This window comes from Physeter macrocephalus, chromosome 16 (genome assembly GCF_002837175.3).
Source record: "Physeter macrocephalus isolate SW-GA chromosome 16, ASM283717v5, whole genome shotgun sequence".
Lineage (NCBI taxonomy): Eukaryota > Metazoa > Chordata > Mammalia > Artiodactyla > Physeteridae > Physeter > Physeter macrocephalus.
The window spans coordinates 87,465,455-87,482,576 of NC_041229.1; the positions used below are offsets into that span (position 1 = coordinate 87,465,455).

The following is a 17,122-nucleotide window of genomic DNA, read 5'->3' on the forward strand; positions in this document are numbered from 1 at the left end:
GTTGGATAAAGGATACCACAAACACACGATCACTCATTGTGATGAGGACATGTAGGATGCTGTGAGAACAAGTGGGTGGTCATGCAGGGACATTAGCACCAAATCTACAGGACTCGCAGGGTTAAGGGGGTTTAAGTAAAATCACAAATAAAAATCTATTTGCCAAGATAAGACCACTTCTCAGGAATACGGAAGTGATGGAGGAGGGGACGGTTTTAATGCTTTTGTTGACTCGGCTCCTCTGGTCTGGTAAGTCCATCACCCTTCCTTCTCCCCTCGCTGGATCAGAAACAGGAAAGTGCCCCCAAAACATACATGTAAGAAACAAACAGGTAAGTGAAATATTCTATGAGAAATATTTAAAGTTGATCAGCTGAAGAGGTTTGAAAATACAATAAGCAGACAAAAGTGATCTCCTGGACTTTTTCTTCTCCATTTATTAGAATTAAATGGACAAAGGGCACATTGGTCATTTGTCTTCAGCTGTACAAATTTCAGGCGATTTCAATATGATGCTAAAGGTCAGTTCCAGAAACTAGGATTTAAAGAAATACCAACAGCAGGAGAAGCTACTGAATGTTTTCCTATATGCATGCTAAATCACGTTAACATTTGTTTAGCTAAAGGGCTTTTATACTGTTCATGTAATTTAATTTTCAAGATGACCCAGTGAGGTAGGTAATACATTTTCTTGTAATTTAAAATAAGCTACTCTAACCTCTTCACTTTACCAGTGATAAAAAGAGCTAAGTAGGGAAGAAGCACAGAGAAATGCCAAAGACGTTTTTTAGGGAATTCTGAGTGGGAAGGGAGGCCCACAGAATTCCAGGTTTAGGGAGGGGGTGAACAGCCTGCTGCTTCCTTAGCCTGGAAACAGGCCAGGACAACCTCTAGTTTCAGGGGCTGCTATAGTTGAGCAACTGTTACTTTGTCTTCCATGTTTGAGAACAAAGAGTTATTAAGCTGCAAATGAGTTTTATCCTGTCAGTGCTTCCCAGGAAATAAGTGCATATTAAGCACCAAGAACTCATAGAGCACCACTTTGGGATCAACCAAGGCACCAAAAGGTCAAGCACATGCCCATAATCACATAGCAAAATTGAACTTACAAAGTTCCAGGCACCATATGCATTCATTCATCTCTAACTCTTCCATTGGACAAAATATTTTTTTCTATATAAAACACTCCAGGGCTTTCCTGGTGGCGCAGTGGTTGAGAATCCGCCTCCCGATGCAGGGGAACCGGGTTCGCGCCCCGGTCCGGGATGATCCCACATGCCGCGGAGCGGCTGGGCCCGTGAGCCATGGCCGCTGAGCCTGCGCGTCCGGAGCCTGTGCTCCGCAACGGGAGAGGCCACGGCAGTGAGAGGCCCGCGTACCGCAAAAAAACAAAAAAAAAACACTCCATATTTTAATGTAAAAGATTCCTTGTGAAAGCTTCAAATAATAAGATCATACATAAAGGAGTAAGAAGTACTCAGAAATAACCTTAATATTATATTGTCTATCTTTCAATTGTTTTCTTTCAGTGGACACACATTTCCACATGTAGAAAATGCTAGATGTGTAGATTATCTTCTTACCTCTCAAAACTGGTAACCTATTATTATTATTATTTTTTTTTATCAGCTCGGTGCTTTGTGACCACCTAGAGGGGTGGGATAGGGAGGATGGGAGGGAGACGCAAGAGGGAGGGGCTGTGGGGATATATGTATACGTATAGCTGATTCACTTTGTTATACAGCAGAAACTAACACAACATTGTAAAGCAATTATACTCCAATAAAGATGTTAAAAAAAGAAAGAAAGAAAGAAACTGCGCTGCTTCGGGACTTCCCTGGTGGTCCAGCAGTTAAAACTCCACACTCCCAATTCAGGGAGCCCGGGTTCAACCCCTGCTCAGGGAACTAGATTCCACACGTCCCAACTAAAGATCCCACACGTGGCAATGAAGATCCCACGTGCTGCAATTAAGACCCGGTGCAGCCAAATAAATAAATAAATATTTTTTAAAAGAAAAGAAACTGCTCTTCTTCTTTACTTTAATCACATTTTCTCTTGACCTTGAGTAATCTTCAAAAGTGATTTTAAACTGCTGCATCATTATCCTATATGTGCATCTGCTTCTCTCCCCTCTTTTTAAAATCAGGGTAAACAAATAAAAAAAGAGATGCAGAGTACTTTGGTATCACAGGCTTTGCCCAAGCCCTTCCTCAGCTGCCACGCTTGGGGCAGCCATCCTGGTATCTCCTATCCAGAGTGAAGAGCTCAGTTATATTGGTCCAGCTCTGGTTTTTCCTGAATTCACGTTGGAAAACGGAAGACACTTAACCGCTCAGTCCTGTTTTATCCATGCAAATACCAAGGCAATGAAAACAATGCTGACCGACTGGCACAGGTCTGGCTTTCATAGATGTGGTGAACAAATGAACAAATGAGTGAGAGAGAGTTGGCTGTCATCACGGCCGTCAGCGTTATTTTCACAGCCCCTCATCAGCCAGGCAGCTTGCGTTAAGGCTCTCCAACACGGATGCATTTCTACTGCCGACAAGATGAGAACACTTAATCCCTCAGACAGCAGGGGCTTAACTCCACAGGAGGCCAGAGGGAACCACTGTGTCTCCTCAGCATCGTCTCCAAGTGGCACGCTTTCAACGCTAGGTTTTAAGGAAATCTGTTGACATGATAGTTGTTAAGGTAAGTCTGAAAAAAGTCAGAGAATTCTTGATGGAAACATGAGTCAGACTGTTCCATATACGGTGGAAATGTCAGTTGTCAGACCACAGGCCACCCCAGAAGGTGGCAAAGAAAGGTGTTCTCATCATGCGGCCGCTCCTCCTTGATGTTAGAGTCTGCCTTTGCATCCATCAAAGCCCCCACAGCCCTCCCCTCTAACCACATTTAATGAAAATTTCTACTGAGTGTTTTACTGTCCTGCATTTTATAAACCATCTAAGACCAGAGGGAGAAAAAAGATGTAGGAATCAGAGTCCTGCAGCTAGGCAGCTTGGGCTCCGCTCTCATCCCCACTCATTCCCCCGCCTCCTCTCGTGCTATCTGAACTCCCCCTGTATTGATTTCTAACACACAACATTCCTAACCACCTGAAGGTCTGACCGCCCACTCCACGCGGGCAATGACAGGTGCCAGGCAAATCCCAGACAGAAATGCTGTGAGTCAGGGGTGATGGAACGGTTACTGGGGCCCTTGGTGACTCAATATCTCCTCCGGAGCCTTTGAGAACCATCCCGTCACCATGACCCTCAGTCCCAGCCTGGCTGGATTCCCAACTTCAGTGACCTTGGTCTTTCCCTGCTCACAGCTCCTCTTGTTAACGAGGTAGTGATAGCTGGAAAGTCAACGCCTCCATCACCCCCTTTTGGGTATCAGCAGTGAGAAAACTTACAATGGATTCCCTAGAAATCTAGTTTGTTGACAGCAGTACATTGGGGAGGGGTAGGGAAGCAAAAATCAGTTTTTCACTTCCTTCCCCTCTTCATGCTTTATTAAGCACTCTGCTGCACACGGTCACTCCTCATTCATTCTCCTCTCTCCCTGGGTCCCAGCCCCCACAGAAATGGAGCTGAACCTCTCAAACATAGCAGCTCACTGACTCCTCAGAGCCACCCTTCAAAGTAAGTATCATTGTTTTCATTTAACAGATGAGGAAACTGAGGAACAGAGAGGGTAAATAAATTGTCCCCGGTGGCAGAGCTTTCAGGTGAAAGAAGAAAGATTAGAAGCCAGCTCTTCCTGGGGCCAGTCTTATTCTTTCCAACACAGTATTTTGATTCTAGAGAGTTCACAACTTTGACTTTACAGATTAAGAATGCAGCATTGGTGAAATGAACACACCTGGTAATCAGACCACCCAAATTTTAATACCAAATCTGTCCCTCTTGTATGCTGCTGGACAACCACAGACAAGACACCTTGCTGTGGCATTTCCCCCAAACCTCAAGAGAATGGACGTAGATTGATAGGGTTGTTAATGTCACTGCAGTTAAAGAGGCAATGAGCATAAAGCGCTTTCGAAGAAAAATCGCATGTTTGTTGCGCTATTACCATTATTCTCTGTAGGATGAAAAACCATCAATGGATAAAGAAGATGTGGTACATGTATACAATGGAATACTACTCAGCCATAAAAAGGAATGCAGTAATGCCATTGGCAGCAACATGGATGGACCTAGAGATTATCATACTAAGTGAAGTAAGTCAGACAAAGACAAATATCATACAATATCACTTACATGTGGAATCTAATAAAAATGATACAAAATGAACTTTTTTACAAAACAGAAACAGACTCACAGATCTCAAAATCAAACTTATGGTTACCAAAGGGGAAACGTGGGGGGAAGTGATAAATTAGGAGATTGGGATTAACATATACACACTACTATGTATAAAACAGATAACTAACAAGGACCTACTGTAAAGCACAGGGAACTCTACTCAATATTCTGTAATAACCTATATGGGAAAAGAATCTGAAAAAGAATGGAGATTATATATATATATCTGATTCCCTTTGCTATACACCTGAAACTAACACAACATTGTAAATCAACTATACCCCAATAAAAAAGTTTTTAAAAACCATCACGTGTAGCTAAAATACAGATGGCTCAGGGAGCAGAGGGGGTGAGTAATAATGTCTCCTCCAGAGGCCCACACATACATGGCATTTTCAAGCAGTCCGTTCTTGCTTGTATCATGGCATTCTGGGTTCCTCCCCCTTGCTTCTAGATTTCCTGACCTCTTTCTTCTCATACCTCCTCTTCAGACACCTTTTTAACTAGGACATACCTCACCTCCTGCTGCTTGTCTTCCAGAAATAGAAGTTCTACATCTATAGGCAAAGGGAACAAAACCCAAACTCGAGCATCTTGGAAGAGCCCCAAGTTGCCATTATCCTCAACAACGGGGCTGGAAATCCTTGAAGGACAGCTGCTTCTGGGTTATTTCAAACACTGGAATATGAGCTGAATAGATCTTATTTTTTATTAGCATTGGGTACTAAAAATATAATTTAATAATGCATCTAAATGTACTTGGCAATAGAACTCAGCAAATATTATATCAAGCAAAGTATTAGAATGTCTAAGTTAAAAACAATAAAACTGGGCTTCCCTGGTGGCGCAGTGGTTGAGAGTCCGCCTGCCGATGCAGGGAACACGGGTTCGTGCCCCGGTCAGGGAAGATCCCACATGCCGCGGAGCGACTGGGCCCGTGAGCCATGGCCGCTGAGCCTGCGCGTCCGGAGCCTGTGCTCCGCAATGGGAGAGGCCACAACAGTGAGAGGCCCGGGTACAGCAAAAAAAAAAAAAAAAAATTAAAAACACTAAAACTTAAGCTACACCCTAAAAATCCAATCTGGATTTCCCCACACCTAAGAATTCTACAAATGATCCCAACTGCTCCTCAATTCTCAACACTTTTAAAACCTTCTTTCTGAGTCAGAGTGTGTCAGGGCTATAAGGGGGTCTTGGTCAACCACACCCGCCCCTTTGCCAAGAGCTTCCAGAGTAAGTGTTACTGTCTTCACATCCAGGTTCACTGATGCCAGGCAGAAGCCAGATTTTCCTTCTACCAAAGGCAGATGGCCAAGAGCAGATGTCAGCTTGAGCGAGGGTGATGCATTTATAATGGCATGTCCTATGGTTCACTAAGCCCTAAGCTGGCGGCAGCTTCGTGCAGGCTAGCCCTCATTAGAATTGCCTTCTCCAGTTCTGCAAGCTAGAACAAGATGAAGGGGAACTTCTTTTTGCCTGAGGATTCCTGGCTGGCTCTACCCTTGAATCACAACAGATGGTCACGAGCAACATCTCATGTTTGGGAGACAACATCATTGACCCAGAATCACCTACTCTGAAAGACACCATCCGCTCAAACCCCTGCAAGAATCTACCACCAGCCATATTTCAAACATGGACAAACTTAGGCACAGCATGTGGAAGGCATTTCAGCCTAAGGCTGGAAGGCAGATGCATGATAAAAGCAAGGGGAGAAAGCAAGTCTCAAAGAAATAAACATATGGTGAATCTTTAGGAATATTTTTTCCCTGACACAGAGTAACAGATGAGTAGGATAGGACTGTGGACCAAGGTGGAGTGGGCCTCAAGAGGACCATGTAACTTCCATCCTACTATAGAGAGAACACCCAATATTTCTCCTTCTTAATTCCTTGTGAAACGTGTGCTAGTGGGAAAAATAGCAGAAAGGAGAGGAATAGAAGATGACTTTAATTTCCTGAGTGCTCCCTTTTTGCAAAGCATTATACTATTTTAAATAGGCTACTTTTTTTTTTGGCCGTGCCACGCAGCATACAGGATCTTAGTTCCCCGACCAGGGATCGAACCTGTGCCCCTGCAATGAAAGCGTGGAGTCTTAACCACTGGACCGCCTAGAGATCGTCATACTGAGTGAAGTAAGTCAGACAGAGAAAGACATATCATATGAGATCGCTTATAAGTGGAATCTAAAAAAGAAAAGCCTACAAATGAACTTACCTACAAAGCAGGAAGAGACTTATAGATGTAGAAAATAAACTTATGGTTATCGGGGGTAAAGAGGGGGAGGGATAAATTGGAAGATTGGGATTGACCTATACACACTACTATGTATAAAATAGATAACTAATAAGAACCTACTGTATAGCACAGGGAACTCTACTCAATACTCTGTAATGGCCTATTTGGGAAAAGAATCTAAAAAAGAGTTGATATATGTATATGTATAACAGATTCACTTTGCTGTACACTTGAAACTAACACAACATTATAAATCAACTATACCCCAAGAAAAATTTTAAAATAAATAAATAAGTAAATCAATAAATAGGTTATCTCATTTAACACCTGCAATAAACCTATATAAAGACACTATTATCCTCAGTGTATAGGCTAAGAGGTGATACAGCCACATTAAAGAGGTTAAGTAACTTGCCAAGAAAACCAGCCATAACTGATGGAGGCAAGTTTCAAACCTGGCCCATATTTTAAACCATAATACTCTACACCCTATGTTTATACACATCCATACATATACACACATAAGTATATACATAACCATAGCTACACTTTTATTTTTCTGTGTACATGTGTATTCAAACTTGAACACATCCATACTAAGACGTCTATATCAAAAATGAAATCCATAAATATGGCAAGCAAGGGCTGAATCTTTGCTGAGAGGGATATGGTTACTCAAGTCTGCTTAGGCGGCAAGCCCTTAAAAGGAACAGCTGGTTTTATTCCTTATGCATTGCCACTGTTCTGAAGCAAGTCTGGGCAGAGAGACAAGGCAGGCAATGCTAGGGGCAAGGGAGAAGCCGTGTCGCGTGACAACAAGAACAATATTTAGGAAAGGCAGGAATAAAGCTGTTCCCAGAAACAGCAAACAAGGGGTAGATGAACAGCTCAAACTCACATTCTGTCTCTAGGGGATACAGTCCCAGTGTAAACAGCCCAGACCACTTCAGGGTTGTGCAAATCAGGGTCATGGTAGCTATACTAGAACTGGCAGACAGCGGGGTAAATAAAAAAACACTGGAGACAAACCCGCGTGTGTTAGAGGGGGGAAGGGAGAGGTTAATTGGTAATGAACAGACCTTGGACTCAGTGCCCCCAGGGACTAGAAGGATGCCCAAATATTCTCCTTATTGTTTTTTTTTAATTTTTTTAAAATTTATTTTATTTTTATTTTTAGCTGCATTGGGTCTTCGTTGCTGCACGCGGGCTTTCTCTAGTTGCGGTGAGCGGGGGCTACTCTTCGTTGTGGTGCACGGGCTCTAGGTGCACAGGCTTCAGTAGTTGTGGCTTGTGTGCTCTAGAGTGCAGGCTCAGTAGTTGTGGCACACGGGCTTAGTTGCTCCGCGGCATGTGGGATCGTCCCAGACCAGGGCTCGAACCCTGTCCCATGCATTGGCAGGTGGATTCTTAAGTACTGTGCCACCAGGGAAGTCCCATATTCTCCTTATTTTTGAAGAGGAGACAGTGTGACTGTCACCAAGGATACAATGTAGTCGGGAAGTCAAGTCACAGCTCTTATCGCTCCCCAGAACTGCCACATCATCATAGATGTGCATTAATCGGACCCACACCTCAGTTTGACCAGTGATCCCAGGGTAACCACATTACTTTAAACAACTTATAGACAAGAAATGAGTTTTCTTGGTGAACTATGCAGGTCGATGCTGGTGAGGACTTTCCTTACAGCAGTGTGGTCAGGATCACCTCCACAGTTCTTTCAACATCTCAGCAAGTGTGAAGGGACTAGGACATCAGACTTCCCGTCCATCTCTCAGCAGAAGTCTGAAGAAAAGCTCATGTTTTGTAGATTTTCAAATTCCCTTCTTAGCCCATCCTCTATAAGGGTGAAGATATTCTTCAATGTTTTATTCATTATGGGCAAGAGACCTGAGTTTTCCAAATGGTGGAGCACTAGATCCACTGGATGGTATAAGGTGTTATGTGAATAAAGGTTCTGTGGCCAAACAACTTGGTAAATGCTAATAACAGCTTTCTTTATTGTAGGGCTTTGCCAAGTCTATAACATTCTTTGCACATAGTTAACTCCCACATCCCCCAAACTAATTCCATCATGATGTCCTAGGTTTTGTTTACTTCTGCTGAATATCCTTTAGGATTAGTATTCCATGAAACCTGCTTTGGAAAATACCAGGCTGGACCATAAGCTCTCTCAACCTTAAAGAAAGTGCCTTACATATATACCATGGAATACTACTTAGCCATAACAAGAAACGAAATTGAGTTATTTGTAGTGAGGTGGATGGACCTAGAGACTGTCATACAGAGTGAAGTAAGTCAGAAAGAGAAAAACAAATACCTATGCTAACACATATATATGGAATCTAAAAAAACAAAAAACAAAAAGGTTCTGAAGAACCTAGGGGCAGGGCAGGAATAAAGAGGCAGTCATAGAGAATGGACCTGAGGACACGGGGAGGGGGAAGGGTAAGCTGGGACGAAGTGAGAGAGTGGCACGGACATATATACACTAGCAAATGTAAAATAGATAGCTAGTGGGAAGCAGCCGCATAGCACAGGGAGATCAGCTCAGTGCTCTGTGACCACCTGGAGGGGTGGGATAGGGAGGGTGAGAGGGAGGGAGCCGCAAGAGGGAAGAGATATGGGAACATATGTATATGTAGAGCTGATTCACTTTGTTATAAAGCAGAAATTAACACACCATTGTAAAGCAATTTTACTCCAATAAAGATGTTTAAAAAAAAAAGAAAGAAAGTGCCTTAAGGAAAAGGCCTTTTATTCATCATCCTGTCTCCAGCACCTAGGATCACACCTGGCACCTGGTAGGTGCTTGATAAAGTCTGCTGAATAAATACATGAATGTGGATACATGAGGCATGTGTGATTTCCAGGGTCAGGTTATTTGTGTCAAAGACTGATGTTAGAAATGGCTCTTGTGATGACCTTTCGGGGTCTCTATTTTACAGTAGAAGGAATCCATTGGGTCCATTACTGCTGAATATTTTTTGCTCTTTGTGTGGTGCAGTTTACATCTCATTTCCGTAAAGGCTTGCGCTGCTCACTTGTTCTTTTCTACCATTGATGGGCCAGAGGAGCCAGGCTTGTACAGAAAGGAGGCAGAACATCGCTTAAAAGCAGGCACTCAATCACCCACTGGGAGGCAGAAAGCCAGACCAAGAATAAAGATTCTTTATACCAGACAAGCCCTCCCTTCTGCTTGCATCCAGGTGAGCCAAGTGGTATATTGAAAAATATAGTAGATGCTACCAGATGGAAGCTAAGCTCAGGCAACTTGTCCTGGGATATCTCAGGCGTTCTCTACTATCACTGTTGACTTCCGAGGTGGGATCCCATGATGCAGGGGATTCATTGATCATCTTCAAAGGAGTCCTATGAAGTAAGTGGACATGGAACTGGGTTTGAAAAACATTGACACCTTGGTCCCTCAGAGTCCTCAGATGATTTGACTTGAAGCAAAGCAGGCCAACATCCCTCCTTCACCCAGACGTTAAAAACTGGTTGGAAATTTATTGTAACCAACCATAAATTCCACTTACGAGGACAATTGCTGCATCTTCCCATGAGCTAAAGTTGCCTGAATGTGTTCCTCACTCTGTTCTGGCAGCAGCAGCCCTGGGTTTCCAATCATCAAACCAACTGACCAGACTTCTACTTACATTGACACTGGCTGCCAAAGCACTAACTCAACCCTCTGAGACAGCCAGAGCCTCGGAGAGGGCAGTGATAAAGATGTTTACACTGCAGGAACAAAGGCATTTCCCCAACTCCAGAGGCAGAGAGTGACAGAAACATGTGTCTTTATTTGCTGCTCTGCCGAGGGGGTCACTTCTCTAAACCATTTGACAAAGGACCCAAGACATTAGTGTCTAGTGGACAGCTGATCCTCATTCAAAACCCACCTGAGGGGCTTCTCTGGTGGCGCAGTGGTTGAGAGTCCGCCTGCCGATGCAGGGGACACGGGTTCGTGCCCCGGTCCGGGAGGATCCCACATGCCGCGGAGCGGCTGGGCCCGTGGGCCATGGCCGCTGAGCCTGCGCGTCCGGAGCCTGTGCTCCGCAACGGGAGAGGCCACAACGGTGAGAGGCCCGCGTACCGCAAAAAACAACAACAACAACAACAAAAAAAACCATCTGAGCATTAATGGAGGGAGTCTACATTTCCATCCCCTGCAATATCCATCAACTGTGTTATGCCAAAAAAAAAAGAAGAAAGAAAAAACGCTTCCCTTTACTCATGCCAGGCCTGCTGCTCCTGTCCCAGAGCCTAAGAGTTTACACTTTGACGATCTTGACAGAATAAATCCATAAAGGAGCAGCGCTAAACAGTGTCAGGGCCAGGCTTGAAGCATGTCTCATCCTTAATTCTGTCCCTCCACAAGCAGACACATGATTTTGATTATAAAGGCTGACCATGGAACAAAGAAATTCTCACTTCCCACATCTAATCAGAATGAGATGCATGAGCCTGTGGAAAGCTACCCCAGAAATTGGCGGGATTTGCAATCTGCTTAACACTCCTGTTTCCTTTAGAAAATGGCTCCTCTTGGGTTCCATGTGGTCCCACTGGGGCTGCTGAGGTCTCTCCCTCATCTCTCACATCCACTCTGCCCCCACAGTGGTGAGCACATGACCTCCCTGAGGCCATTCTCAGCTCCTGGAATATCCAAGGGATAACCAGAATTCTTTACTAACACCACAGTCTTTATGATTCTGCCAGCAGATCTACCATAGTTGGACCCCCTGCTGACCGTGGCAGTGTTGTGTAGTGTTTCGGTGCATGCATAATGGGGTCAGGCTGTCTGGGTTCAAATCATGGACGTCCAGCTCTGTGACCTGGACCAGTACTGTACCTCTCAGTTCCCTCCTATGTAAACTAGGGATAATAACAATACTAATTAGCTTCTAGATGTGTTGTGAGGATTAAATAAATACATGTAAAGCACATAGGAGAGTGCCTGGTATTTACCACAAACTCAGTAGATTATTTGGGATCTGGTCCCTTAGGTATGGAGGCTTCCACCACTGGTGTTTCCACCATCACCAGTGAAGAATCTGATGTGCAGCCCTACCTACTCCACTCTCAGCCCACATGGGCTCTGTGTCTGTATCACGAATAACAACTGAGAACAATGAAAGGAGTCATTGTTGGTGGGTTGGGCAGTGCGGCGGGAGTAGTAGAAAGTCCCACTGGTTAAGAGAGTGGAATATCTCCAGCCAACACGAATTCTCTGCCTTCTGTGGGTGGTTTTGTTTATAGATATGAGGTTTGATTTTTTTCCTGCATTTTACTTCTTTCTCTCCATTATAAACCTAATGCTTTGGCCCAGATCTCATGATGACTGACGAACAGAACTCCTTAAACATAGACCACGCTTGGACTCTGATAGACTTTCTGCCACTGATCTGGTAGCTTTCAAAGCTCCAGTTGCCCTCTGGGTCCTCTGCCATGGAATTCAGGAATTAGAAAATGTAAACATTGCTTCTCCCTCCCCTTTAAAATAAAATAAGAGGAAAGGGATCTGGGCTCCTATGACTTTCAAGTATCCACAAAGTGAGGGTGACAGGTTCTCCCACATGTGGGAGGAGCAGGGCACCACCTTCTCTCATTTATCACTGAAATGGCACTTTTCCCAATTTGCACATACCCCAGATCAATTGCAGCGTCTAGAGCTGGGCTCAGGGGAGGAAGGTAGAGAGGTTTTCTCATGCATCGGGATTGGCCACCCCGAGTAGGGCAGATGGAAATAATTTTCTGACTTAAGGCCAGTCATTAGGTCCTCCAGACGCCATGAGACGCCATTATCTCAGCCATTGCTGTCTAGCCAGGGTAACCCAGATGCAGATAAGTTTAAGTCAAACCCATGGTCCCTGCCAGGAGCATTCCAAAGCCCTCCCTAAGGCTTCTGGATATTTCTAAGGGACTTACATGCTCCAGGTCACATCTGCCTCTGGGTCCAGAGGTGCTTTGTCCCTAGCTTACTGACCCAAACATAACACCAAGCCTCACCCTCAGTTTCCACCAAAAGCTCACTCTCAAGAGCATTCCTGAGAGTAGAACATTTTACCAAAGAGTTGGTGGTCATAGAGGTGAGATTACGTTCCACAAAACACACAAGTTAAAATATATTTACGTTCCTTCTTTTAAAAGTCCTGTCTGCTATGAAATTCTCACTTGTGCTTCCCCCCATTCAGTACACAGCCTTCCACTTTCTCTCTTTCACTCTCCATTTCGGCCCCATCCCTCCCAGGAATGGAGGTCAAAAATGCAAATGCCAGTAGAGACTAGCAGAGAACATACGTGTGAATTGAGAATGCAGGGTGTCAGGCCAGAGAGGGGACCCAGCCTACTTCAAAGCATTCAGGTTCAAAACATTTTTAAGCATCATATCCTACTAGCTACTTCCGCAGACCTTTGACCCGAAGGCTGCCAATCCTTCGGTGCTACAGTCTCCGTCTTTGCCAAAGTCACTCCCAAAAGAGCAGCAAGTGCCACCCGAACTGGAGCTAGCAAGAACCCTCCCCCCGCCACGTGTGTCCTGAAGCCATGCCATGATCACATGTGCATCAGTATATGATGCTGTTAGATACGTGAGTTTAAGTCAGCCAAGTACCACATGAGCTTGAGCTCGGGAATTCGACAGTCTGGGCTCACGCCAGGCTCCGCTAATCTGCTTGTGTTCTCTTTTTTATCATTATTACAGCAAAATGTAAATAACATAAATTTACCATTTTAATCACTTTTAAGTGTACAGTTCAGTGGCTTGTGTAACCATCACCACTATACATCTCCAGAATGTTTCCGTCATCCCTCACTGACACTCTACACCCATTAAACACTAACTCCTCAATCTTTCCTCCCCACAGCCCCTGGTAACCACTGTTCTACTTTCTGCCTCTATGAATTTGACGTCTCTAGGTACTTCATATAAATGGAATCATACAGGATTTGTCCTTTTGTGTCTGGCTTCTTTCACTTAGCATAATGTTTTCAAGGTTCATCCATGTTGTAGGCTGTGTCAGAACTTCACTCCTTTTTAAGTCTGAATAATATTCCACTATATGTACATACCACATTTTGTTTATCCATTGATGGACACGTGGGGTTTTCCCACCTTTTGGCTATTGGGAATAATGCTGCAGTGGACACTGGTGTACAAATATCTGCTGGAGTTCCTGCTTTGACTTATTTTGTGTATATGCCCAGAGGTGGAATTACTAGATCAAATGTTTACCTTTTTCAGAACTGTGCCTGTATATCTTTGGACAGGTTACAGACCCCCTCTAAACCTCATCTGGAAACAGCACCTACCCTGCTTTGGTTCAAACACTGGGCACATCATAAATGCTCACAGATGTTTACTCTCCTTGTCCTCTGCATTTGAGGTACTCGAACTAAATGATCTCTACAGTTACTCCCAGCTCCCTAAACCAATGATCCCACCCTCAAATTATTTCCCTGTTGGAGAAGCCAGGAGTTCTCAGAATATGTATCTGGGGAACACCCTCTTCATGGTCCCCACAAAAATCTAGCCCTGCCAAGAAGGCCCAATTTTCATACCTCTCTCCTTGGAATTTGCTAACACATCCCATTATAAACCAACATCTAATTTTTCTTGTCACTCCTTCCCCCTTGCTTTCTTTCCACATTCCCTTTCTCGGTTGGCTTCTCCTGCCCACTGAATATCTGTGCTTCAGATTATCTTCCCCAAATGCCTTGATGCTCATTCCCCACCAGCTAATGTCTGTTGGAAGCGACACTTGTGAAGTTATTCATATTAAGGTTTCACTCCCCAGAGTCACATCTTTTAAATGAGTTGTTCCTTTTAGGCAGAATCCTGCTGGCAGAGCTACTGCTATTTGGTGAAGTCAGTGGAGTTGGGTTTCTCCCCTAACATGCTGTTTATATTGGGTTATCACTTGGCCCGATGTTTGGATTTTCATCCTCAGACACGTGTCCCAAGTCGATGAGCCACAACCGTCTGCTGTGCCATCCCCATGGATGTTTACATTTCATCAGATGCTCTCTTAAGAAAAGTAATTAGAGGAAATATGCTGCTAAGCTTTCCTTGACAGGGCCAGATCCAGAACTCCAGCAGGGAGTGGACTCTTTCACTCACAACTTGAAGAAATAGCTTCCTTCTCCACTCCATCCCTCCATGTTCCCTCTAAATGCGAATGCTCAACGATGAAATATCCTTGCTAGACACGTGAAGTTGCTCTCTGGTTCAGTCAGCAGCTCGGCTGCCCAGACGCCGCGTACCCACCCTGAAGCTTTTCCATAGCAAAAGGTAAAAGAGATTCTCAGTTCAGGAAAAAATGGGTTTTTCGGATCCTGGGCAAGAAAAAAGGGGCAGCTGAGCTTTGGTTTTTAACTTTTCTGGGTTTCAGCCATCTTACCTGCCACGTTAGAAAAAAAGAAGCAGGGGCGTGCTGATGCAGGGATGAGCAAACTAGACCTCGGAGCCCTGGTACTTCAGAAGGAACCAGGTTCCTCTGGAGTTGGGCTCGGGCCACCATGCCTTGAAAGTTCAGCTCCAAAAGGCAGAGGTGGAACAGGAATGAGCCTTAGGGAAAATTCACCAACTTACCCCCTGGGGCAAGTGTCTGGGTTTATGGATGATCAGACTGCCCCCTCCTGGGCTCCTACATTATGGTCTTTGGGCTGTTCCAGAGGCCAGTGAGGCAAAATTCAAATGAAACACTCTCTCCAGCTTGAGAGTAAATCACCAAGGAAGATTTCACCTGGGGCTGGCAGGCTACAGGTAGATGAGAAGTATTCACCAAAATGGGTGTTTCTTTTTTTGTACCTTGGCTTTTTGTTCATCATGAAGGGATATGCCCCATGGTCCAGCTCCTCTTCTACAGTAGGTGATTGCATTTTACACCCTCACCACTCCCACTTACTCTGTCTCACTCTCAGGCACTTGCCAGCTATGTGCAGCAATGGAGCATCCACCTCTCAAGTAGAGCACAGGTGACAGGTAACCAGCACAGGTGACAGGTAACCCCCGCACAAGGAGAGTAGCAAAAGCTCACACCCTCCCTGCTCCTCTGCAAAGTTGCCCTATTTTATCATGTGTGTACATTTCAACCGGTCCTTATCTCCTGAGGTCTCACCCTACCTCCCGACACCTGGCCTCTCCAGCCATAGGACAGATGATCCTAAGAAGTCCTCCTTCCCTGCTTGCCTGGGAGCAGAGGACAGGCCTGCCCTCTCCTTGCTTCTGCTAGGTCAAGAGGCTCCCAAGACCTCTGTGTCTCGTTTCAGCCTCACTTGCCCCAGGAGCCCATTTGACATGGGTTTCGTGGCTCAGGAAAATGACATGTGAAAAACACAGAAGCCACAGCTCTTTCTAAACAAACACTGTGCTTCCCCAGAAACGACTTGCACTCTTCACCTCGGCTTTTCTTTCTTCTTTCTCATTCTTATCAGAAAGGAAGTGTATATATGCTGAGTGAGTACATCTCCCTTGCTGGGAATCTGTTCTGAAGGGTTGTAACTGTAAGATTTCATCAAGCAAGATGCCCCAGAGGGACACCCTCGCTGCAAGCCCTGCTCTCATCCTCCTCTTTCCTTCCAGCTCACCTCTGAGGGGGCTTTTTCCAGTGGGAAATTTAACTTTTGCATGTCAGGGGGGGGTACCTGACACTGGGTAGATTCCCGGAGGTAATTTTGTGCTTTAAAAAGCTAAAATAAAAAACCAGCAAATAAAACTGAAGCTGGTACCCCTCATGAGGCAGTTCAGTCCCACAAGTTGGGATGGCAGAAAACAGTGTCCCATTCTCAGGCAGAAAGACAGACACTCCAGCATCACCAGCCAAGCCCCCAAGATTATCACTGAGAAGAAGCCCCCCCCCCGGCCACCACCCACATACACACAAGCACCATCTCCTGGGACCCCCCACCAGTCCTGCCCCCTACCAAACCCCAAGAGGGAAAAGTCCCCTCCTGGGGGTCCTGAATGCTACCCACAGTACCTCTTGGCAAGGAGGAGATGAGAAGGAGCTGCAGGAAAGTGAGCCCCAGCTGCGGCCACCAGCCCAGCTCCATCGTTCCGCGGTGGTGCCCGGAGCGACTGCCGGGGAGGGACCGAGGGAGGCCGGCGGGCAGGCGGCTCTTACACGGACCTCCCCAAGCCCCAGGCTCTCACACGGACCTCCCCAAGCCCCAGCCGAGCGGGAGCTCGGGTTTCAGCTCGCCAGGCTCTCCCATCCTCATCCGAGGGGAACCACCTTCAGCCAGAACGACGTCAGCCCAAACCTCTCCTCTCCGCGGCTGCCTTAACCCTTGCGGGGCCCGGGAGGTGTGGCCACGCGGAGAGGCCCCAGGCTGTGGCTGGAAGGGAAGCTGCGGGGCACGGAGGCCAGCCCAGGTCAGGCTGGGCTCCCTCAGCGCGGTGAGGGGAGGGGAGCAGCCCGCAGTACCCTGAATGGGAGCGGAGGTAGACGGGGCTGGGGGCCGCTCAGGTGAGGCCTGAAGCACCTGCCCCCAACACCCTCACCCACACCCTGAGCCTGGGATGGGAGGCCCACTGCCTGCCTTCACTGCGCACACTGAGTCTGCTAGATTAAAAGCCTGCCTTCGAG

General features: G+C 45.7%; 1 protein-coding gene across 1 annotated transcript in view; it reads right to left on the bottom strand.

Moving 5' to 3' along the window:
- Positions 1–16,672, bottom strand: part of PAMR1 (peptidase domain containing associated with muscle regeneration 1) — a 79,440-nt gene extending 62,768 nt beyond the window's left edge. The window contains exon 1 of the mRNA XM_007129549.1: positions 16,514–16,672. Within this exon, the coding sequence (XP_007129611.1) occupies positions 16,514–16,586 (73 nt within the window). The 5' untranslated portion in view covers positions 16,587–16,672. The remainder of the gene's footprint in view (positions 1–16,513) is intronic.
- Between the last annotated feature and the right edge of the window lie 450 nt (positions 16,673–17,122).